Genomic DNA, 26403 nt, shown 5'->3' with positions numbered 1-26403 from the left:
AGGTAACTTGAAAAAAAAAAAATAGAGTTTTGATTGGTTTTATTTTAGCCAGTACCATTAATTAAATTAACGTGAATGGACCCTATTACTGATCCGTAGGACCTTAGGATCTTTTATTTACTTTGAATAGTAACAATATAAAGGACCAACAGTGACATGAAGTAAATTACTTAGGTCATACACAAATTTCTTATTTTCTAAGTCTTTATTTAATGTCTACTGTTGCACGAAGAGAGAGTAACGAAATTTCGATTCTTGGTATGTCATGTACATATTGAAGAATTGACAATAAAGCTGACTTTGACTAATATTCATCCTGTCCTCCACTTTAAGACCCTCAACATGAAACCAAATCCTGAATAATTTCTCTCTCATCACGTCTCTAAACTAACAGTGGAGGGAGGATTCAGACTGGTTGGATGCAGCGTGTGGGAGAAATAGAGATAAACTAAAACAAGACAAGCTAACAAATGCTGCAGTGAAGTAGTTATCCACAGACTGTATTCTGATTAGCTTAGTGGAAGATGTCGGTCTGAGGAACGTTCTTAGGATCAATGAATGACGTCAGTATGAGCCTCAACGTGCATCACTAGTGGGCGACCCAAACACCAGGACTGTAGTCCCTGATGCATAGACTGTTTCTGCTGCTCCCTGATGAAAGAAAAATGTTTCTGCTGGTTCCAGTTCAGAAGAAAATAAGAATACAGATGTATAAATGTTAACTTGCTGTTGCTGGGAAAGTTCCTGTTCCAATGTTCTGATCGTGGCTCTGGACTCTGAGGGTAACTTCTGTTTCTAGAACAAACCAGATAAAACATTAATGCCCTCGCCGTGGCAAATAGCTTTGGTTTGATTTGATTACATTAATGTTTAGGAAAGAAATATTTTGACTGTTACTGTGTAAACATACAGCTGTTAAAAAGCACTTTATTTATTTAAAGTGTTTGCAAACCAAATTTTACTGTATTTTTGCTCATATAGCAGCACTTTAAAAATAAAAGTGTGGCATACAGTACATTTAAATTCATTCATTTACTAATAATTAGGTTTTTACTACTGGTGCATTACTCAAATAGCAGGATTTTACTGATGTAGTTCATTCAGTTGCTCATCTTTAGTTATTTTTGTATCAAATTGCAACAGCAGTTTTTTCATTATAGATCAATCTGCTGATTATTTCCTCCATCAATTGACTGTTGATTGTTTGATTTTTAAAAACTGAGAATGATGCAGTCACAAGTGCTCCAAATTAAAATGGTTTCCAACCAAAATCATATCGTCATTTAAGTTCTAACTCAAGATGTTAGATGAATATAGAGGTAAAAAGCTTTGTGGCATGAGAGTAGTAGAGTAGAATACCTCAGGTTTGTAATCTAGTAAATGAACTTAGCTACATTCCACTGCTGGATTTAAGTGGCACCCTAACACTAACATGCAAGTATTGGTGTGAAGTTCTGGTATTTTGGCTTGAGCTGACTGATCTGCAGCTTGACACCCATGAATCCTGGCTAGAGGAAGTTTTCAATGATGTTGCTAAAATTATACCGGAGTTTCAGCCCTAATACCAAGACAGTACTACACAATAATGCAATTTAGCAGAAGAAGCCAGAGGTCTAAAATGTGTAAATGCTATCAATCACAAGCAGCGCTGCATAGGTTTTATATAATTAAAATGCAGTCAGAAACTTCTGATTGAGTTTTAGTGCTTGATAGACACGTTTCAGTTCAACGCTAATCGTACTTCCTCAAACAGAACTTTTCCAGCTGTTGGTACCTCGGCTCTGTGTTGATTAAAGGTCAGCTGGGAGTTCGTCCCCACATCTGGAACGAGTCTGATCGCCCCAAACAAAATGGGGGAGAGGAGAAGTCTGCTACATGAACCTTGAAAGCTGTAATTGAAGGAGTTCCTGTTTAATCAGATCCCTCCTTCTCTTCTTTCCTTCCCTTTTTCCTTCCCTGCAGGCTTCTGCCATCATCCGGCTGTCTCCTCCCATCCTTCCTTCTCATTTTCTTTCCTTCCTCCTGTGATGTGATTCATTGCTCCTTCAGCTAAGTGAGCCTGCAATTAGCTGTCTGATTAGCACAGGAGCTGATTGTGTGTCTGTGTGTGTGGTTTGTGGTTTCCTCGGGGAAATTCTGCTCTGAGTTTTGTTTTTTTTGTGCAAGTTTCTTTTCAGTTTTAAAAAGTGAATTCTGTACGTGAACAGCAGCTCTTCAGTGAATTTTCCGTGTAATAATGACATTTCTTTAGCCCTTTTGTGTTCCTTTTTTTCTAAGTTGTTTACTGACGTGACTCAGTCTGTTCAGGCCTCAGGGTGTGTGTGTGTTTTGTGTGTGTGTTTGTGCATATGGGGGGCAACATAGTGATTACAACTAGTGAGGAACACCTGGCAACAAGGAAAGAAGAAAAGTCTCTTTTTGTGTGTGTGCTGTAAAGTATGAAGACTTGGCTCATGGCGGTGGGCAGTTAAACTTGGATGAATGGAGGTAGAAAAAGCTCATATGTAAAGTTAGTTTGAAGTCTTTACTCTAACATTCAGCTGACTTCTGGGACAACCCAATTAAAAAAGGCAACTATAAATAGTCACGAAGCTGCTGCTTGAGTAACTGAGTTCCAGACTAAGTTTTTTACAGTTGTTCCACTGGTGTGCCGAACTTTGTCATTTAGATGCACCCAAAGTTTTTCACCACACATAATAAACATTGGTAAATTATTGTAAATAAGAATAAAAGTGCAAATAATTGTTTTGTTTTTCTTTCTTCTAAGGATGATGTGGGACTTTAAGTTAGTAACAGGTATCTCTTCTTTGGCTCCATTATAAGCAGTGATGCTTTTTATTTTCATTTCTGACTCGTCTCTACTTCACTTTACTGTTGCTGGCCAAGTGCTGTCACGTCACTTAATCATTTTCTTTAAGAAATTATGATTTTGCTTTCATTTTAGAACAAAGGTGTCAAACATGCGGCCCGTGGGCCAACGCCGGCCCACCAGAGGGTCCAATCTGGCCCTCAGAGTGTAAAAGTTCCAGGGAAGACATTAACTGCAGATTGTAAATTAGTAAAACTATGAATTTAAAATAATTTAAAGACCATGACAAGTTGTTTTGATCATAAAATAAAATATTAGATTGTTCATTGTTCTTTTGTCATTGTCTCATTATTGAAATATTTTTAATTTTTGTTTTTTGTCTTTTTTTTTGTCTGACTTTTGTCATTTTGTGTTTCCTTTTTGTCTCACTTGTGTTTTTTGTCTTTTTTGTCATTTTGTTTCTCTTTATTTGTTATTTTTTGTCTCGCGTTTGTTTTTTTGTAAACTTTTTGTCTTGCTTGTCTTGTTTGTCTATTTTTTGTCCTTTTGTTTCTTTTTTGTCATTTTTTGTCTCATTTGTGTCCATTTTTTGTCGCTTTGTAACTTTTTTGTCAAATTTTGTCTTTGTTTTGTTTCATGTCGTTTGTCTCATTTTTTGTCATTTTGAGTCTAATTTTTTTGTCTTTTTTGTCTGACTTGTCATTTTGATCATAAAGTAAAATACTATATCGTTCAGTTCCAGACAGCTGTGACTAAATGTTCTGTATCTTTGTAGACACACTGTGATCTGGAAGTTGTAATGTATAAATGATAAACTGAGGCTGAATGATGTTGTAATATAATTTATTTTTCTAAAGAAACTTCAGGTTGTGCATAATGTTTTGTAAAAAGATAATTCCTTAAACGTGAATATTTTCAGAACATACTTTTTTACACTAAAACAAAGGGAAAAAATGAAGTTGTGGTTATTTATAGGTTATTATGCTGTGATTTTACTGGTCTGGTCCACTGGAGATCAAACTGGGCTGAATGTGGAACCTGAACTAGAATGAGTTTGACACCTCTGGTTTAGAACATGAGTGCTTTGACAGTATAATCACTGTTCAAAGCAAGTAATGCTTTGGCTGCACTCTACAATAAATGCAATCATAATGTTGGTCGTCTTATAGAATCTTAGTGTTTAATAAATCCAACAATTGTAGACATTACTAGTCGACTGTGGATAGAGACGCCTGTAGTCTCCACTCAGTTACTGCAGTACAGCGGCTCATATAGATGTGTGATTACAATGATAAATCTAACGCCAGGTCACATGTTTGACCAAAATGGTTGGTTGGAGAAAATGTGGAGTCTTATTTGTGTGTCAGAATGTCACGGCACAGCAGTGAAGCCCATGTCTGTCAAGATTTTTAACAAGATGCTATAGAGATACCAGGGAGAACTCATTTGTCAACATGGGTTGCTTGTTTGTGATGCTGGTGGACATTTGAACCTGGCTTTTGCCATCCTACGTTGTTAACCAAAGGCAAATATAAACAAATAATCGCATAATTCATCTTGTAGAAGCAACGCTTTCTACAGCTCAACTGTGTTCACTCAGGAGAAATCTAAAAACAGGTAGTTTAGGCAGCAGCATCCTTATATGTGGAGTTACAGGGTAAAAATAAAACCGCCAGCGTGGCAGTTTGGTTGACGGCATACTCATGCCTTAAGCTCACAAACGTTGTCAAACATATGTTTCTAAAGCATGATAAATAGCAGATATGGTCGAGACACAATGAGACGCTTTCTAGTGGAGCAACATAACACACGCGAGTCATCAAATTAAAAGCTTGATTCTCTGGTGACTGGTTAGTGGAAACAGCAAAACTCCTCGTCCTCTGCTTCCTGAACTGCTTCTATGCTCACTTGAAGTGGTTTTTGACTTTTTCGCAAACAAGTTAATGTGCTTCACAGGAGATGGAAGCACCCTTTTGGAATAACTTTTGGTGTAAGGAACATTTCATTCATATGTGCTGAGCAGCTGTTCCTGCAACTTTTTTTCTTTTATGTTGTAAATTCTGTTTTACTTATTATTTATTACATTTGTCCTTTTTTTTTTGTTTTCACAACACAACCCAAATCTACAAACAAAAAGTACACAGTAAACAAACATCAACATTACGGGAACAATGCTGTGCAACTGGTCCACGTGATGGAGGAGCTTGTGGCATTAATAGCAACTGACCATGATATTACAAATGTAAGTCCAGGTTATAATCAACTCTCAAAACTTTCAGTGGTTTCCTCCATTTGTGCAGAAAAAGATGAGTCCTTCCATTAATAGTCCGGGTTTTTCCAGAGTCACAACCTCTGAGATCGGAGATAGAACGGGGTTCTTCCACTTTACCATTATGGCTTTTCTTGCTAACATTAAAAGCAACTGGATTACATCCTCATTTGCTTTAAGAGAAGCAGGAACCTTCCCAAGCAGACACAGCAGTGGGTCTACAGACAGCTGCTGACCCACTGCTTTACTAACACTTAAGCATACTGCCTTCCAGAACGGCTGGATTTTTTTGCATTCCCACAAAAACTAATTAGACAACATGTTCAATTAGTTCAACAAATAATGCAGCCTGGTGCCTATGCAAGATTTACATTTGGGACAATTTGGTGAGATTCACGTTTTATGCTTACTATAAATATGTGGAGATATGTAGACATGATGCAAAATTTTATATCATAACTCTTTATACCTGTTGCAAATTGAGATTCTGGAAGGCAGCCACAATATCTCATCCCACACGTCATCATCGCTTACACATGTGAGTAATGTACTCCATAATGCTCTTAACTGTAAAAGTTTACTCGGGTTCAAGTTTGACATCTGCAACTTTTTTGTGTTTGTATCTGACAGCTTGAAACGTGTCCAGTCCCAGCTGACCTTAAGGATGAATTACAACATGCCCAATTCAAGCCAGATCGTAAAGACCTCGTTCCATTTTCAGATGATAACTCTTTGTTTGTTTCTTCTTCTAGCTTTTTGGCAGTTGACAAACAGATGGTTTTGTTTGCGGCTTCTTCTTCTTCTTTGTCTGTTAGAGCTATGTTGTCTGTGCCACCACCTTCTTCACACCACACAGCCTCGTTTGCTGTGAATTCACTTGACGATTCTATGGGAACACAGCTAATGTTAGAACCTTATTAAATCTAAGAACAAGTTTATAAATAAATACACAACAGATAAAATCATGAAGGTCAGCGACATGTTCACCCCAACACACATCCAGACATACCAAGTAATTAAAAGATAAGATAATCCTTTATTGCTCCCCACGCCAGGGGAAATTCACATTGTTACAGCAAACATACTTAGCAAATAAACATAGTAATAATAATGGTACCTAACCTTAACTGAGCCTCTAACATGTTAAAGTATCTAACAAAGCAAGATATTTTCTTAAAACACCATTTTTGTGCCATGAATCCAGATATTGTGAAAACAGACTGTAAACAAAACCAAACTAGAACACTAACTGGTCTTGGTGAAAGCCTGGTTGCAGGTTTATACCACCAGCTACTGACTCCCATCATGGACCTTCAAACTTGCTGCCTTTAACACCATGCCACAGGTCACAAATTCCATTTATGTCAAAACAAAACTCTTTAAAATGTAATTGAGAATGCAATTTAGTTGTGTACGAACATAATTTTGTGGATTCAGTCACAGTTAACCCGTTTAATCCCAAATTTCTCCCTGCAAAATAAGTGCATGTATTTTACTCCTTAGACCTCCCTAACACATAATATGTATACATTTTTTAATTTCATGTTGGTTTTGTTTGTGAAACTGTAGGTTTTATACTCCCACACCGGTGGGAAACCGCATAGTCTAAATTTACACAAATTCTTCAGTTTGACCTACTTACACATTTTTTAAAAAGAATAACACTAATAAGTGTAATATAACTAGGCATGGTTGTAAGTGTGTTCACAACTTTATAAGATACATAAAGATACCATGGCAATGCATACTGAAGAGAACTAAAATTGACAACATTGCAATTACTGCATTTCACAATCTCATAAAACAGTTAAATAACCGTAGAGCTAAGAGTGTTTGATCTTGCAAAATAAGAACTGATCATAGTTTACAAAAATAAAATAAATTCATATTGTGGCAGTAGCTTAGACTTTACTGACCACTAACATCATGGCCAGAGGATGAGTGTACATAATGCTTTCATGCAACTGATAGCTGTTTTGTGTATGGCATCATCTTGTGAGCACCCTTACAGTTAGAGGATACATCAGCAGGAACAAGTCAACAGCGTCTGCTTTAGTTTGTTTCATGCAGTCTGCTGCAGTTCCTCCATAGGTCACAAAATCTGGTTTATTGGATGAACTATGTATTGACTATGTATGTATGTATTGGACTATGTATTATGCTGGCGGCAACAAATGTTGCCATGTTCACGTTTATTCTTCTTATGATCAAAAGATGCATGCAGGCATAAAATTCTCATTATATATCGGTAGTGGACCCTTTTAAAAATGTGTTGTAATATTCTGCTGGTGTGCAATAATCACACTTCCAGTAGCTGAGCCTTCACGTTTATTCACTAGAACACAGTTACAGAACGGGCTACTGTTCTGGCCGTAACCCACGCCAGCTCAACCTTACCAGCCTCAGTCCCAACTGAGAAGAGGCAAAACACACACATTCACTTCCCTAAACTTGCCAAAAGTCCCATGTGACCGACAGCTGCCAGTCAGCGTGCACTCTGTCTTAAAGGCACAGAACATGATTAACTCAGAACATTACAGTATGTACAAAATATCTCAATTATATCTGTTAATTAAGGTACTTAAATAAATTCTTCTTGTACAAGTTTGAGGCAGACATCTCCTTCCATCGGCACAGGCAGGAAGTAAAGAGGCCTAGTCATGTGACCATTCACACTAGTTACATGACATTGATGCAGTTTACAGGAGACAGCCTATTCTTTGATTTTAAAACTTGCATTAGCTGTCCAAAGTCAAAACAACACTTTGAGAGAGTAAAAATTAAAAGAAAAATGAGCGGCAACAATTGTTGTCAGTGGGATTAAATGGGTTAAGAAGGAACAAAGGTGATGCAGAACCAGTGTTTTGGGGGAAGGGTCGTATCTCAATGCAAGAAATCAGGAAGTCTGCCTTTTCTGTGCTGTCAGTGAAAAACTTCCTTTGATTTTAATTAGCTTCCCAATTCATGCAAGCAGCAGGACGTCTGAGCACACAGCAGCTTTGCAGCTCTACAGGCCAGAGGTCAGCAGTGGAGGCAAACTAAAGGCAAAACGTTGAATTAAGAACAACATGATCACATAAAACCGTGGCTGTATTTTTCTATTTTCTAAGGATGTTTTTGTCATCACTACTTCAAAGGGATGTTTGATGGTTAAGAGTTGGTTTTAGGATCTAATTTATTATTTGTTTTAAGGGCTGGGGAATGTAGTGTTACTATGCCGATGAGGGACTTCACAAGTGTGTAATTAGAAACGTGTGTGCGTGTGTTTGTGTGGATGGGTTGTTGCGGTACAGTGGCTGCTAATAAGCATTGCACACCTTCTACAACACACACACACACACACACACACGCAGCTGGGTGTCTGTCTGATTGGTTTCAGGTGTGTGCTTGTTGTGTGACCACAGTCTGACACCTCTGTAACAAGCGTGTGCATGCTTGCGTGTGCAGGGCAACATGAAAACAAGGTCAAAGCTGTAAAAAAAACTCAAAGCTGAAACATGGCCTGCGAGAATCTTTGTGTCACGACACGGAGAAAAGGATTCTGGGTAACTGTAGTTCACACCTCGGCTTATCTCATCGGGCGCTACTTTACCTGCAGTTCTTTGTATTAAATAGAACTGATGGGTGGAGACTGGAGGGACGTCTGTTAAATGTGGAACTAAACCACGTGGTTTTAGTCTACAAATATCAAATCTGGCTGTTTTTTTTCCTGGATGATTTTTACTGCGTCTGAAGGAAAATTTGAGCCATTAAAGTAAACTTAACGCTCATCCTTTGCACTGCATGTGTGTTGTGATGTTTGTACTGTGCTCCTCAATTCTGTAGCCTGTTCTCCAGAAATATTTTTTTGTGATTTGCTGTTCAGCTAAACAAGTAAGCAGAGCAGCTCTTCTTGCTGTTGGGAGGTTATCGTACAGACTTTTATCATTTATCATAGTACGTATAGTGTGTGTAAATCTACTGTTCTGAGTTAAAGCCTGCAAACTTCTCTCCAGAATATATTTACATGTACATTTGAAGTATTGCATTAGAGAATGTTAATGGAAACAGCCAAGTTGAAAAAACCAAACATTTTTGTTTTGTTTTTTGTAGGTTTTTTTTCTTTTTTTTTCACTTTTTTGTGAGGGTAATACACATATTGGGAAATTGAAACCTTTTTTCCAAACATTTAATTTGCAGCATTGATCAGCTGATTCCGCTTCTTTCGTTGTCTTTGTCTCCGTCCAGCATGAAACATCTGCAATAATCAGCTGACACTAAAGAATAACTACAACTTTGCTAATTAAAAACAATTCCTGTGCTCTTCTCAGCACTTTTCTCTGGTAGATCACGAGTGTTTAGTTTTTTTTCCCCTCGTTTTGTAGTCGGCAGTAAACAACTGGTTTTGTTTCACCTATATCACTACATATCTGGAGACTTATTGCAACCTAGTTTTTTTGCTCTAAACAAGCCTCATTTGTGCATTCTTCTTTCTTTGAGACATTTCAGAAATTGCTTTAAATTCACTTGACAATAATTGAAGATACAGGAACCATGACCTGGCCTTAATGGAATCTGGTGTCTTGTTGAAGTGAACAAACTACTAGTGGTTGTTTTTACTCTGGTTAGTTAGAGGAGTATGCAGAGTGTTACTGGCTACCAGTGTGAATCCACTCACAAATCCTCTCAACTGTTTGTCTGGTGTGGAATGAAATCATCTTTTAACAACATGCGCAGCTTTTATTTCACTAATTAGACAATCTTACCATTCTGCTTCTAATCACATTGCTTCTAAACTGGAGGTGTTTTACAAAAAAGAGCCATAATAAACCATTTAAAATAGCAGCAAAATATTAGAAAAGATCTTATAAAATATGAAACAAATGGCGGTCTGTAGAATTTTTTGAAGGTTTTAAACCAAGGCACTGACTCCGCTGTTCTGACAGTAAGGGCTTTTTTGCACAGTGCTGGTACTAAAACAGTAACATTAATAACAGTTGGTATTTTACACAACATTTGTTATAAAAATCCGCAACTGAAAACTGTTTTGGTTTTTTTTTCAGTTTTGTTTGTTGTAGGTTGACGCTTAAACATGGAGCTACAGAAGAAATAAGATTTTTTCTGAAAAATTCTGTTTTTTCTGTAGCGCCAGATTCTTCTGGAGCTCAGAATTGTGAAACTGAAATAAATGTTTGTATGGCTGGAGTGAAAACCGACACTGTTGACTTTTTGCATACAATTGATGACCAAGCGTAGGCCCCTAAATTAGCATTTATGCAGACATTCAGACAGGAATTTGAGATGACAATCCACAAGGAAATCATCTATGTTGACATTTATCTTGTCATAATTGTCATAATTTTGTTATGTCACAGACAGAAATCATGTAGTAACAGGCACGGCGTGTTCAAACATCAGCTTTAGCTACCGTAATTTCTGGACTATTGAGCCGCACCCACTAAATTAAAAAAAAATAACAACAACATTATGCCTCGGTTAATCAATGACTCAGTGTTGTCTTGCTATGTTATTTGAGGACAAATCTCTCTTGAAAATGAGACCCAGTGTCTCAATGAGATTACCTGTATATGTAAAGACTAAATAAAAAACAACTTCCAGATCAGAGTGTCTACAAAGGAACACAACATTTAGTCATCTTCAGCTGAATGATGTAGTATTTTACTTTATGATCAAACCGACACGTCAGGCAAAACACAACAAAAACAACACAAAATATTACAAAGCGACAAAAAAAATGGACAAACGACACAAGCAAAACAAAAAAGACACAAAGCAACAAAAACGAGACAATAAACAGCGAATAAAGTGAAACAAAATGGCAAAAATAAGACAGAAAACACAAGCGAGACAAAAAGGAACCACAAAACGACAAAATCGTGAGACAAACAAAAGTCAGACCAAAAAACAAAAGCAAGACAAAATATTACAAAAACAAGGCACAAAATGCCAAAAGAACAATGAGCAATTTAGTATTTTACTTTATGATCAAAACAACTCATGATGGTCTAGAAATTATTTTAAATTTACAGTTTTACTAATTTACAATCTGCAGTTAATATCTTCTCTGGAATTTTTACACTTCACAAAGTCGTCTCATGAGCTGGATTGGACCCTCTGGAGGGCCACTTTTGGCCCACGGGCCGCATGTTTGACACTCCTGATTTAAAGGATCTCCTTCTTTCTCTTCCACAGGTGCAGGCTGGTGTAGATGGTCGCAGGTTGGCCGTTGCCTTCAGAGCTGATAGTGAGTATCTCTGTAACTCTTTACATTCATAAAATCTGTCACATTTTCACTCATTGTGAGCTCATTTCTCACAGTCAAATAAAGCCCTGCAGATATATGGATACAGCACATCAACAGCTAGAAGAAGAGACAATTCAGAAGTGCTTTTTGTTCAGTTATAATGTCATATAGCTATGCGTCCATGTGTCCATTTTCCCCAAGTGTTCACATCTGTTACCAATACTGGAGTAAAATAGAGAATCTACATGCTATAAATGCCTCTTGCACATTGAAATTGATTCCATACTTGTCTCCTCTCTGCACTGTGTAAGCATAGGATGCACTTTAGCTGAAAAGTAAAAAAAAAAACGTCCCATGACTTTTGGTTGCATTGTGATTGTGCTGAATAGTGCAATAGTATCACAATTTTAAGCTTAGATTTGGTTGAATTTTCCATCGTAAAGACGCATCATAGATTAGCTGCTCAAGGACTGTCATAAAATTGAAAAGCCAATGATTCTGTCTTGTTTTCAAGTTTTAGGCTCTGAAAATGGTGTAATTTTAGCAATTTTTAAACAATGGGTTCTCATTGCCAGAAGGTTAAAATGATCTACATAGTGAGCAAACACACATTTCACATTGCAGCTCCTTCATGCTCATGGCCTGACATGCATCAGTTGTGTGCTCTAAAAGATTCTCAAGACACTTACTGGCCAGATTTGACTGCATGATCATTTCTCTGCATTATTGTTGTTGCACCTCATCTGTGCACAGGATTGTCGTATAGGCTAAATTTGTAGGTATTTTAAGGTTGCATTAATATTTTATTGTCAAAGTAATAACATTAAAATCCAAAGAATTAGATGTCCTCCATGTGTGTCCTAGACTGTGGAACATTTTCTGTTCATCTCAGGTGTTTCTTTCAAAGCTACAATGCATCAATAGATTGATTAAATCTCGAAAAACATGATAATTTTCCATTTTATTACCCAGCTTGAAGATCTTGGAGCCTCCTCAACCCTCACATCTGCACCACAGCATCACCCTCCTCCCCCCATTCTTCATCCTCTGCCTCCTCTTTTGTTCTTTTCACTCTAAAAGTCAAGTTCCTGAGCCGTGGCTGATCCCTGCCTACTGCCTTTGTCCCTGACCATGGGCGAGGAAGCACTTTCAGATTCCCCTTTGTGTGCGTGTGCGTGTGTGTGTGTGTGTGCGTGTGTGTGCGTGTGTGTGCGTGCGTGTGTGTGTATGTGTGTGTATGTGTGTGGCGCATCTGTGTACAGCAATGTAACTATTTCCATCCAGAAAACAACAAAAAAAAGTGTAAAATGATATATTCATGGCAGCTTTTTTAGCCAGTCACAGCCTATAGTGTCTGTCATTAATCGTATTCCATCTAACAGTAATCAAAATCTTGTCGTGTCGTATGAGTAAGAAAATGAAATGTGTAGAATTAATTTCAGCGGGTTGAAGATGCCATAAGTTACATAAATCCAAACAAGAAATTATGAAAGAATCTAATTGTTTTCGTTGTTGATTCAAAAGATTTGACCTGTCATCAACACATTTGCAGGTTCTTTCTCTGAAGATAGATCGACCAGTTGTTTTAGCTGCAGTGAAATTCTGTCTGTGGTGGTTCTGAGTTGATATGCACATTCAAAATGTTTAATTTTGTTACTATTTTGCAATTTTAAAATTAAACATACTCCAAATCAAGGCCATCAATCGAGGCCAGCTGTTTCCCCACCACTGCCAGTGTTCATGCTCAGCTAAGCTAATCATCTCCAAGTTGTAACTTCAGTGTCTTTTTCTGGTTTAAAATGGGCCGGGAAGCATGATTAATCTGTCTTACTTTTTTGACAGAAACCTATGCATTTTCCAGTTATTTCTAACTATTTTATAAACACAGATGTTTATGATGCTTCAGGGAACGAATCCCCAATTAGCCGAACTGGTCACCTCTTTTTTTTTCTCTACAGAAGCGATTCCCTTCTATTTAATCTCAACACATATTATGTCAGCGATAATGTGGAGGCCAGGGGTCAGTGTGACTATTGAAATGATGATGCATCCTCTGCTTACGAGTAGAAATGAAAACTGTTGAAACCCAAAGTAAAGCGCTGTGGTGTTTTAGCATGACAATCGAGCCGGTTCTTTATGTGTGTGAACTGAGGTGTGTGTGGGTGACACACCTCAGTGGTTCCTCTGCTCCGACTGGATGAAGGATGAAGGAGAGTCGAAGGCTTCCTCTTTCTGTTTGCAGTGATGCCACGGAGAATAATAAGCAGGGTGACCTTTAACATGTAAATGTATCGATCGCTGGAAAGAAGCATAAAATCCCCAAAAGTAGGAAAATCTCTTTCAGAATAAGGGATATTTGCAAAAACATAAATTACAACTTTGGAACATGATCTTACTCAACAATAAGTTGTGTCATTCTCTCCATTTGTCGGTCTAAGAATGATATTTCTTTCTAAAACAGTCGAGTATTGTTATTAATTTTGTATTTTGGTTAGTAAGTAACAGGTAACAGCACAGTTTTGTGAAAGTTAGAGGCAATAAAAAGTCACCGGGTCGACAAAAGAGCTGCAACTATTTTAGAAATGCTACAATGCTAATAGATTTTAATAGAAGCTGTAGTTTTTTTGTATGTTAGATTGGATTAGCTGTTGTTATATTTGTTACAATCACAAAAATCTCAGCTCATGAAAAAGTAAACAGCTCTAATAGGCATTTGTTATCAGAAATGTTCATGAAGGAAAATGCATAATGCCTTCAACTTTTCCAATTTTTATCAACAGAATAACACATACAAAGAGATGTCACTTTACGCTTTTCTGGCTGGAGCAGCAAAAAAGTAGCCAGAACAAGTGACAATTATTATTTTTGTAATTGTCAACAAATCAAACATGTTTCAAATGTGGGTTTATCCTATGGGTCCCTCCATTGCGCACACGATAATGTATTAGGAGTCAACAACATGCACCAATCTGCTGCTGGAAATCCTCTCTGGAGGAAATGTGGATTAATCCGCCACTGAAAAAACACAGTTTTAGGAAGTAAGCTTTATGCATAGCATGTTTTGTACATTAAGACAATCCGAACTGATGAACATACTTAATTCAAATATTTAAACCTGTGAACCTCAAAACCGGCAAGCAGGTTTGTCATCACAAAATCACAAAAGTGACATAATTTGTTAGAGCCAGATATGTTTCAGTTTCAGCAGTTCAAATAACCAAATTTAAGCCTACAATAATCATATGTCATCAGATTACTTTATTCTACAAGTGTCATTTAGATATTAACCAAAAAATAACCAGATCCTGTAAAAATAAATAAAAAAATGCTGGGCCATTGGTGACAGTAGCTGTGCAAAGTAGTGCAGATTTGTTGTTAGCTTTATTTTCTTACAGTAATGGTCGTTGCACATGGTTTGTTTTTTACCATTTTTAAAAAATGAGACTTACAGTAATGTGATTTTGCTGAAATGTCACAATGGAAAGTTTTCCAACAGAATAGAAAATCACGTCCTGATTAAATAGATTAAGGACGGTCAGAGAGTTGAAAATCCAGTGGTTCTACTCTTTTTCCAGTTTCAGGCTCTGAAAATGTTTTTTGAAGATAGCATGCCTCTGTCAGTTAAAAAGACCAAATCTACGCTTAAAATTGTTCTGTTTAATCAAAATCACTTTATTCTCATTAAAAAATATCCTAAAATAAGTTTTCACTCAGACGGAGCTGTGACCAAAAGTGACATGACAAAAATTCTACCAAGATAGACAGCAGCAAATACAAAACACAGCTGCAAAATTCCACAAAATACGTTATTGGTGTAACATAAGACTACAGTTTTCAGCCAGGAATCCAAACCACAGTTAGGATGAGCTGTCCTATGAAAGGAGATGAGAATGCTGATTAATGAACATGAAGAGGATCAGGCTGCTGTGCCTCCTCGTCCTACACTGCTTCATCTTCATCCTCCTGAACTGGAAGGAGAAGAGGAGGAAGATGGTGAACTTTGGCCCTCCTTCCTCTCTTTCTGCACTGCTTTGTCTCACAAAGAAAATCTAAAGACAAAGATTTGGAAAGGAGGAAGAGTAACAAACTACAACCTTCCTCTCGTTCTCACAGAAGATGAAGTAGGAGGAGGAAGAGGAGCGACCAGTCGTGACCTTCTCCTTCAGCTCTGAACATGACCCCTCTTTGAGAAGAAGGGGAGCGTTTACTTGTGCATAAGTTCCTCTCCGCTTCCTCACCTTCATCAATAGCGGTTGGCAGGAGGAACAGGAGCAGTGAGTCATATCTCTGCTCACGCCCCGTTTCCTTTTTACATCCTAAGTCCATCTTTTCTCCTCTGAGCCCTTTTGGTTCATGGTTGGCTGCTCCTCCTCCTCCTCTGCTCCTTAATCTTCATCTTTCTCAAGATGAAACAAGAGAAATAGCCGTGGAATTCACTGCTAACAGAATTCTTCCTGACTTTAACCTTTAGCTGTCTACATATTGACACGTACGACAGCCATATATTGTTCAAGTTAAATTGGAATTAACATAAATTTTGCTGTTGGAGTTGGTTTTGACTTGTGTAGTTATCCATCCATCCATCCATCCATCCATCCATCCATCCATCCATCCATCCATTATCTATACACCGCTTAATCCTCACTAGGGTCATGGGGGGGCTGGAGTCTATCCCAGCTGACTCAAGTGAAGGCAGGGGACACCCTAGACAGGTCACCAGTCTGTCACAGGGCTACATACAGAGACAAACAATCACTCTCACATTCACACCTACGGGCAATTTAGAATAATCAATTAACCTCAGCATGTTTTTGGACTGTGGGAGGAAGCCGGAGTACCCGGAGAAAACCCACGCATGCACAGGGAGAACATGCAAACCTTGTGTAGTTATTCAATGAAAAATTGTAATTATTAAGATTTTTTTGCACTTTTTCTGTAGATCTACTCCAAGTGGTGTGAAGTTTTGATAAAATGTCAGCTGATAATATCAGAAATGTAATTCTAATGTGCCAGTATCCATGTCAGTAGGCACTAAAACGTTTCATGATGCCACTTTATGTCCAAAACAGTCTGCCATATATTCTCTGTTGCTCTGAGAAGTGCAGAATTTTTAGCTTTTTACAGATTCTAGTTCAAACTCTTTATTTTGTGCAAATTTTGCTGTTTGTCATTCATGCTTTGTTCAAAGACCGTCAGAAAGTTGATCATCTGATTATTGGCTTTGTTGTTATAATTTCTCAATCAGATAAAGGCTGTAATTTTGGTAGTTGTTTAAAAATATTGCATGCGTTTTAACCTGACAGCATTTGGGGGTTTACAGGGTTAAAGTTTGATAGGTAAAGCTGTGGTGGTTGTTGAAAACGGGGTAAAATGACAAGCCACTAGTCTTCTCCCCTGCATCACACACAGCTCACACACGCCTTCCCAAAAATGACCTTGAAAGAGTGGAATAAGTCATTTAAAATGTCAAATTTACCCAGCTTGAACCCAAGTGATCTTATCTACTTGAACTGTTTTATTATGAGCAGAGCATTTTAAATGTCAGTGTAAGAGTCAGTTATGTTCATTTAATGTTGGGAAACCGTAAGACTGCTGCTCTCCTTTATAGCACATATAAAATACTACAAAGAGACACATGTGGATACTACCAGATAGTTCTGAATTTATCCAGCAAAGAGCTCTGACTTCTCTGCAAAGCTTTTAGACTAGATGTTTGTTAGACTAGACCTTTGACAGCTCTTTGTCTTAGTATTGATGATCCATCCTGTGTCTAATGTCATCACGGTGTTGAAATGTTCACGTTGTCTAATGTCACTTTGTTTCTAGAGCACTTACTACTGCAGATATGTGTTGAGATATTATTTTGTCAAAATATTTCTTCTGTGTGCTGTTGTTAAGCTCTCTCTCTCTCTCTCTGTCTCTTTGTCCATGTCTCTAGACTGCTCATTAAACTACCCACTGGGGAAACATGTGATTCATGAAGTCACCAACATTTCCTTCAGCCATCTGGCCTGTGAGGATCAGGCTGCTGTGGTCGTCCACTGGTCTGCAAGTCCACTAGGTACTGTCTGTCTGTTCACCTGTTCAGCTGTCTGTCTGCTTACACGCTTCTCTAGAGAGACAGATTTTAGGGAGAGGAGAAAATGTTGAAGGAGGAAGAGCTGGAAAGTACTCAAATCCATAAGCTTACCCTGCTCTGTGCTCCCCTTTGATCTGGAGAGAGAGAAAGAGGATCACATCTCACACAACAATACCACGATGTGACCGTGAAGGAATGTGTGTGCGCTCGGTGTAAGGTGAACCTCTCGCTGTGACAAAACAGCCTGTTGTTTTCTCACAGAGGATATTTCCCACGTCACCATCTACACAGTGGCTTTGGAGGATTTCACTTTTCTCTTTGGTGGTCAGAAACAACAGACACAACACCATTTCTCTGAATAAGAATATTAATATTAAGACAACAGATTAGAAAAAGTCACTGCTGCTGCTTTCAGCATTTTGCTTTACGATGGTTTGCATCAAGAAATACATTTTTTCTTTCAAATCTTTGAGTTAAAGTGAGTGAAGCTGGTGTTATCACACTATGATAGTATCTTTATTATGTGACAGTGCCACCTGCCAAACTGGACATTGCAGAGTTTAAGGCTCTACCCAAATATTACTTTTTAGCAAATGAGTTTTAATGGTTGAATATTTCAGTTTCAATGTGCTCATTATTTTAAAGGTTTATTTCACCCCAAATTGTACATAGGTATTTAGTTTTTTGCCAGTGTCTGTGGGCTTCAGGAAAAACAAGGTCCTACATTTACTGTCCTGAAAATGCAGCCTCCTCTCCTGCAGTCACGCTACTCACACAAATAAAATCCCCCCAGTCTTTACAGATCATGTTATCAGGGAAGTCATGAGTAGTCAAGACAAATCAAAAAGGCTTTTGTGGAATATAACAAACTTAAATTGCTGTAAATCATCGAAAGAAGAAAATGTATTCATTTGTTTTACAAAATTGGGAAAACTTGTAATTAATATGTACATCAGTTGTTACCAATACTGAAAGCAAATGCTGGCTCTGTAGAAATTTTAATGCTTAAATTTTGAATTTTCCTCCATACTTATCTCCTTTCTGCTCTTTGTTTTTGAAACGGAAATAAACAATTGTACAGTCTGATACAAAACAGTTTTGGCCTCTGTGGCTAATTTCTTTGTTTATGACAACTGTATGAATGTAAATTTTGTATTATGGTTTAAAATTCTGCATGATTAAGAGTGAGGGTGACGTCAACGAGGGTTGGTCGATCTTTATGTACAGTCAGTGGTTCTTACGTACATTATGAATTTGCTTGTAAAAAAAAAAAAAAAACCCTGAGCATCAACTCAAAAAATCTGGAAAATGCTAAAGTTTATTTTTGAAATATTGTCCAAACATGTTAATGGTGAAAAAATGGAAGTGCAGAAGTCAATACCCATTAAAGCTTAAGCTTCATCTGAGAGAGTAAATACAGAAGAAAACATAAGATCTGTTTGGAGCAATGAGGAAACTGAAACATCATATTTCCTTATTTCCTTCAAGTTTTCTATTTTCCTTTTCACTGTTTGAGCATTCTATTAATTATGTTGTCTCAGTGTGGAAACTGACACTGCACTTTCTTCTGCTGATTTTAATGAAAACTGGTCCATGTTTGTGCGATTTTTGTAAGCCAGGCTGCAATAGGAAATGTCCTCTAAGTATGTTGTTGAAATATTTTTGCTACTCAATATATACACCTTAAATCAACACTGAAGCATGCAGAGACTTAAGAACAGGAAAAGGCAGAAACTGAGGTCACACTGCTGCTGCCGTTAAAATGCAAATGATCCTTGTCTCTGTAGGAGAAGACGAGAAAGAGTTGTTCAGGAATCCGCCTCAAGACAGAAAAACCTGTTCTACCGCTGCTCACGCTCAGTAAACAGGCTAATAGGAAAAACATGTCTGGTGGATGTAAAGGTGTAATTACTAGACAGATGTGTTTTCAAAGAGGAGGAGGAGGAGGGGGTGAAGAGAAAAGAGAACGGCAGGAAACAAGGAAGGTGCAGACAGGAGGAGATAAATGCTAGCAAAGGTTAAGATACAAGGACAGAAGGAGATGAAAAACAGGAGTAGAGGGAAGGGAGCAAGGAGAGGAAAGAGGAAGCAAGGAAGGGGAATAGGATAGAAAATGAAACAAATGGGTGAGGAAATGAGACAAAAAGAAAGCTGAGGATGGATGTGGTGAGGCTGAACTTCCCATAATGTCTCTGCAGGGATTGAACACATTAAAGGCTTCAGAGTTTACCTGGAGGACAAGAACCCAGAAGGTAAACGGTGTCAACACCTGATCCTCAAAGATCCTCGGCAGCTCAACTACTCCTACAGGAACACGGTAGGACCAGAACTTCATTAATCACTCATAGTTTTCCCCTTTCATTGCTTTTCAACATTGAATCATGGTAGATTTAATTAGGCTTTTTTAAGGAAGAATATTTGAAAATGACTATTTTGTATCTAAGTGAAAGTGGATTTCTATAAAGTAATGCCAATTAATTAAATATATAAAACATTAAAAAAGTATTGCATAAGTATTCACATCCTCAGGGGCAGAATCACAATCTGAAACATCGTTTTACCCTCAGATTTAATTGAACTCTTGATCACTTCATCATTTGTGCAAGGTTAAAGAGTCAATTACAATAATATTTTTAAAAATCTCTGCATCCTGTTTTTGCTCTGATTTGGTTCTGAAAGTTCTGACTGTAAGTGATCATTTGGACCTCCACTGCTTTGACTTTTGTTGAGTTAACACTCTGTAAAACTAGTTAAGTGAACATGAGCATTATTCCTCTTAAGTTGAAGCATTTATTTATAACCACAATATCTCTGACAGCACGCTGCCAGATGTTACCCTGCACATTGCAAAAATCGCAGCACAAAATGCACTATACAAGGTGTTATTAAAAAGTTATGAGACCGTGACTCCAAAAACATAAAACTGTACCTGATTTAAATTCGGCCTTCATCCCCATTGAAGTAGCCCCTTGAGCAGTGTTACTCCTCTCCCAGTGCTCCTGCAATGCTTGTAATGCTCTCTTGAAGTCCCACTATGTAAACACGCCAAGCACCACCTGCAATGAGTGTTAAATCTCCTAAACTCTATGAAAACAGAGACTCTTTAATTTGTACTTTGGGCAACAGGCAGACGTCACGTGGAGCAAAATCTGGTGAAGAATTGTGTTGTTGTGGCCACAGAAACCAATGCACAATCACAGTATAAAGTTGGTCACCAGCTGGTGAACTTACAGAAACTTATCCCATGGTTAATGCAGTTCCCCATGAGCTTCTCATCTTCTCCCAGCTCATTGTCTTTGGTTTTATGCCCTGCAGCTTTCCTACTGTACTCAGTACTCAGCTCTGAATCACAGACAGACAAAGTTAGCCACTAGCTGGTGAACTCACACGGAGCGTTACGCTGAGAAAGAGACACATAGTTGCCTGTGGATTTCAAGCTCATTGTTTTTGGTTTAGTTTAGTTTTTGGTTTTATCCTATGCAGTTTTTTTATTGTGCTTTCCCATCAAGTCACAGCTGAGGTCATTTGTGCTGAATTATTTCCCTCAGAATGTTACAGTAGAGCTCTGCCTTAACAGTCAGCAGTAATAGATTGATTCCTGGTGGGCAGCTTGCATTCTCCTTGTTCACACCCGACCTAATGCACCTTGTTTGGTGTTGGAAACTGAATAAAATTTTCCAGAATGGGACATTTTCTTCTCTGAAGTTTGAGCTTCATGGAGAAATCACAAATGTGCATCTACCAGTGGTCACAGAAACATGGTTCTGCTGTGGATAGTGCCATGTTCCTCAACACTCTGATTCAACATGCTTGCTTACATGTGTTGCATGTGTGTGAACATACTGGAGTCCGTGCACGGCCTCTGCAAGCATTCTCTAAACAGCAGCGAAAACATACATCATCTCTGACTTGTGCACCGGCAGCAAGCAGTGAATCAGCTCGCATAAACAGTAACAATCTGCAGTTACAGTCTGAACAGTCTCTGATCAGAAGAATTCACAACAACACTTCTTTGCAGGATGTAAGCCCACTCTGTGCTACTGTCCGTCCATCATGCAGAGTTCTGTCTACAAATTGAGATACACCTCTAAGATCAGAATGAGTTTCATTGTTAAGTAGGTTTTAACATATGACAAATTTGACATGTTAATTGTTGCGTCACAGTTCAACCTGACAAGTAGAGAATTTTTAAAGAAGCATATAAAGAATTAACAAGAAAGCAAATCTTACAAGTGAAATTTACTGAAAATATAGCATATCCAGGGATTTTGAAGTGATAGAAAAGCATATGGAGTTAATAACTTCATACAGGGAGTCGGAGTTCCGTTCCTATGGTGTGATGTGAGTCGATTTTTGCCGTAAGCCGGAACTCCGGTGAAAATATAAACAAAACTGTTACATGCATCACGATATGATTAGTTTACATGTATGTACAACTACAGTAACAACAAACAGTCATTAGCTCACACTGAAACACAACTCAGTAGGAAAATACCGGCGAAGATGTAAACAATAAATCTGACTTGCGCTTGGGAGCCATCGTGAAGTTAGCAAATGTAACATAATCCAATGTAGTGGCAAATATAAACAAAGCTGTCTTACAGCACCATGTGACTACGTTCTAATCCGCTCCACTCGCCAACTAGTTCAACTGAACCAGTTCCTCCGTAACGACGAGTCACTGTACATTAAACCAAGGACCGGCCCGTAATCAGTTCCACCGAAAGGTCAAAATGACGTAAGTCGAGGACGTCGTAAACCGAGGACCTCCCGTATGTGCAACAAAGCTGACCGTTAATGTAAAGATGTGTAGTGGGTTCACTAAAAGATGATCTAAGAGATGTGGCACAAGTCACTTTCTGTCCAGACTTCCTTAGTTTATTCTAAAATACCATATTTGTGTTAGTAGTCAAACATCAGTGTAGTTTCAGGAAAAAACACCAGGCAAAGACAGACACTTTCTTTCAATGAACATCTGAACCTGGGTGTATTGTATCATCTTTTGAACATCTGTGGCCTTGAAGCCTTGAAATCATTTCCTCACAGTTTCAAACAGGCTGAATTTGTAGACATTTAAGTCACTTTAAGTTTGTTGTTTTCCACTTTCGTCATCCTGAACTGTTGATCTATAGAAATTCTGCTACACTGTGTATTCTTATTGCTGTCTGCTTTTAGCTTCAACCTCCTCAGGGACTACAGATGAAAAGCATTTTGCAAAATCTTGGTGCATTACCTCACAATGATCTCAGTTAACCCTCTGAACACCAAGTAGTTTTTTGCTCCTGTCACATTTTTACTCACTATGGGCTCATTTTTCTCTGCATTGTAAAGTCCTTGCACCTCCATGGAAACAGCACAACCATGTCTAGAAGTAGAGAGAACTCAAGATTTTTTTTATTTGTTTTCATACAAACACTGCACTTTAGCTGAAAAGTCCCTGTTTTTGTCATGTGACTGTTGTGGCTGACTCACCAATAGCTTCACAGTTTTAAGTGAATATTTTAAAGAGGGAATTAGAATAAAGTGATTTTTGATAAATTAGTCAGATTTTAAACTCAGATTTGGTTAAGTTTTCTACTGAAACATGTCAGAGATGAGTGTTTCAAGGACCGTTGAAAGGTTGAAAATCTTATTATTCTTTCATCATCTTGTTTTTACAGTTTCTGGCTCAGAGAATTTGTCAGACAAAATGCCTTTCCAAACTACCAGTATGTTTTGGGGTTCAGAGGGTTAATGTGTATTGTTCCTGGTGAATGAATGAAGTAAACACACATAGTTACTCTTATTTACTCATATTGCTAAATTTTACTGTTTCTCATTGTTTCGTTCCATTTGACTGCTGTAATCAGAATCATTGTATTTATTTATGAATAATTTGTCGATATCTTCTCCACACAGAAGCTGAGCAGTCAGCCGTTCACTGGTTTGACATTTGACACTGATTACCTGGTTCGAGTTGTTCCCTTTCCATCTTTGATGAACGAGAGTTTCTTCCCTCCGTCCTTCCTCCGGACCAACTGTAAGTCCAGCACTCCTCTTACCCATGCTGGGTTAGGAATTACTTTATTATTACATTTATTGTGTGAATAAATTATCAAGTGTCTCCAGCAAAGCAATCATTCCTGTTGCTGCTATGGTGGAAATAACAGAAACCTATGAAAAAACTGTCAGAGGTTGAAGTAAGGGTTTTAAAGGATGAGTACTGTGCATTATTTATATCATTAAGATGGTGAAATTGGCTTCGGCACTGTGTCTTTAAACACATGCATCCATCTATTATCTATACACCGCTTAATCCTCAATTGGGTTACGGGGGGTTGGAGTCTATCTCAAAAGTCTTCATAGTTGTCGTGGTGCTCTGTTTGAGGTTTGTCTTTAGATGGCCTGCTGCCTAGATTTCAAGATAACATGACAGAACATGTAGACAGCTTTAAAGTTGCTGTGAGGTTGATTTTTTTTATTCTCACTTCGTGCAAATTTGCCTAAATACTTCCTGAACCTGTTTGTGTACTTTCCAAGGTGGTGAAACTGATGTCAATCCAGACAAAACAAAAAGGAACAACCACAAATGCCAAGATTGCCTCTTAAAATGTGTTGAGAAAAAGTTGAGACTACACAATAAGATCTTAACAAATTGTGTTTCCATTTCTGTGTGTTTTTTCTAACAGCATGTGAAGTCCTCCTCAGATGGGACAACCTGGTCTGTAAACCATGTGAGTTCCTCAGTGTCGTCACCACCAAAGACGCATGTAGACATTTTAGTCGTAAACTGGTTGGCCTTTCCTGCTGCATCCGTTTATTGTGAATTAGTCTTCACACAAACTCATTTTAAGTTAAGTTTTCCTGCATGGAACAGTTACCTTCAGGACAAATGTAGTCACAAAAGATTTCAAGCTTGTTAGTATTTTACACATCCAAAGGACTGAACAGCTCTCACATAATAATAATCACATAAGATAGCACAGAAGACAAACCAGTGAATAAAATTTAACCCTTTCTAAGTGAATCCTTTTTACTCCAACAGGGAGCGCGGTGGAGTTAAGACTTCTTACTTAATCAGATGGGATTGTATGTACATATAAAACAGGAGAAGCAGGAATATAGATGTTTGTCTCCCTTTTGGGTTCTTTTATTTGACAACAAATAGCATATTTAGGTATTACTTAATTTTCTTACTTCAGATTTTTTATTTATTTGAAAAGAAAGTGCACATCTGTTAGAGGTTTTGTTTCTGTCCCTGCAGTCTGGAAGCCAAAGACCCTGAACATGTCTCAGCTTGGATCAAACCTTCACGTGGCCTTCGATCAGGCTCCGGCCTCCTTCGGCTTCCACTTCTACTACCTGTACTACAAACTCCGGCAGGACGGACCCTTCAGACTGCAGCGCTGCAAACCAGTAAGACCAACTGTGCTGTACATGTTTTTACATCATGTGTAAAAATATTGGATGCAAATGTAGCTTGGGCAGACGGATTGTCACAGCGTCCGAGTGATGTGGACATTGCACCAGACTGTCATGTTAAAGATGGAGCTGAGCCAGACAGCAAACCGATCGATCTACGATCCAACCTTCACCTATGATCATTAGCTGTGGATAGCGACCCAAAGATGGCTGCACCTTTGTGTCAGATGGAGCCAGCTGGGGTGATTAAGGCCTCCTGGGACACTTCCTTTGGAGTTTTTCTGGGCACAACCAGCTAGGAGGAGGTTCGGGGTTCGAACCAGAACATGTGGAGGGATTACATGTCTTGTCTCCCAGGAGGAGATGGAAGACACTGCTTAAGAAAGGGATGTTTTCAATCTCTTGTTTACCGCCACTGCATCCTGTGTCTGGATAAACAGGAAAAAAATGATGTACAATACTAATTCTAAGCAGGTTTTGAGTGACTTCACACTTCAGAATGTGGACAGTATTACTCAAAAACACCAATTTTCCTAAGCAGTGTTGATTCTTGACTGTCTAAACTAATGTTTCCAACAGTGTTCATGTGATGTATTTCTAATCTGACTCACCCACGCTCCCTGATTTACCCTAACACCAAATAATCTTATACAGTATTCGGACAGTATTAGTATTACCTGGGGATCTCTGGTAATTTGTGACTTACCCCCCCCCCCCCCCAACACACACACACACACACACACACACACACACACACACACACACGCCTGTGTTTCTTGCAGTGCATTTGCAAAGTCTGTATTTTACTCAAATTTACTGACATTACAGCCGGGATATGATGTCAAATCTGTGCACGTCACAACATCCGCTGGTGTCACACTGTTGTGTATAGGCCTACTCCTGCATTTGCACCTAAAACGCTGTCAATAATTTTCTCCATAGCCTCCATAATTCAACCAGGAAAGAGGTAGAAAAAGGCACACAATAAAAAAAAAAAGCAACTGAAATACCCCTCAATCACTGAGATGCAGATTCGCACTGACTAGTATTTTCACTGGACGTTGGTGTTTGACAAAATATGGTTAGGTAATTTGCAGGGGAATTTTTACTTTACAAATTAGAGACAAGGTGCATTTGCATGGGATTAAGATCACAGACATCCTCTGCAATTATTACAAATCATCATTGGTCCCGAGGTAATACTAATCCCATGGGAATAGGGATGTTTGAGAAAAGGAGACATGGAGCAAAGTTGGTGATCTTCAGTCCTCTTGTAGATTTACTGTACACCTCACAGAGTGGCCTGCAACAAACCAAGATGGTCACAGAAAGCATCAGTTTAAATAAGCTTCGTTACTCTGCCCAGTGAGCATCATAGGTCTCCCTGAGTTTGATCATCATCTTAATTTCACCTCACTGCATTGTATCATTCTCTTTGCAGTGCTTCTGTGCTTTTGTTTACATTCAAACCCTGTACAGCTTCTTTGTTTTTGGTCTGATTTCAATGTTGAGACTGGTAGAATGGACCCTTCTAGTGACACATGGAGGCCTCACTGAATGTCCTTTTCAAAGCTTTTTTTCAGACTTCACATGCTGACCAT

General features: G+C 38.3%; 1 protein-coding gene across 1 annotated transcript in view; it reads left to right on the top strand.

Moving 5' to 3' along the window:
- The window catches only part of il17rd (interleukin 17 receptor D), a 44801-nt gene that overhangs the window by 8806 nt on the left and 9592 nt on the right, over window positions 1-26403 (top strand). The window contains exons 2-7 of the mRNA XM_055010947.1: window positions 11271-11322; window positions 17261-17383; window positions 19600-19718; window positions 23300-23420; window positions 24070-24114; window positions 24645-24796. Of these exons, the coding sequence (XP_054866922.1) occupies window positions 11271-11322; window positions 17261-17383; window positions 19600-19718; window positions 23300-23420; window positions 24070-24114; window positions 24645-24796 (612 nt within the window). The remainder of the gene's footprint in view (window positions 1-11270; window positions 11323-17260; window positions 17384-19599; window positions 19719-23299; window positions 23421-24069; window positions 24115-24644; window positions 24797-26403) is intronic.

Source organism: Amphiprion ocellaris, chromosome 5, assembly GCF_022539595.1.
Source record: "Amphiprion ocellaris isolate individual 3 ecotype Okinawa chromosome 5, ASM2253959v1, whole genome shotgun sequence".
Lineage (NCBI taxonomy): Eukaryota > Metazoa > Chordata > Actinopteri > Pomacentridae > Amphiprion > Amphiprion ocellaris.
This window is presented reverse-complemented; position numbering and strand designations above follow the sequence as displayed.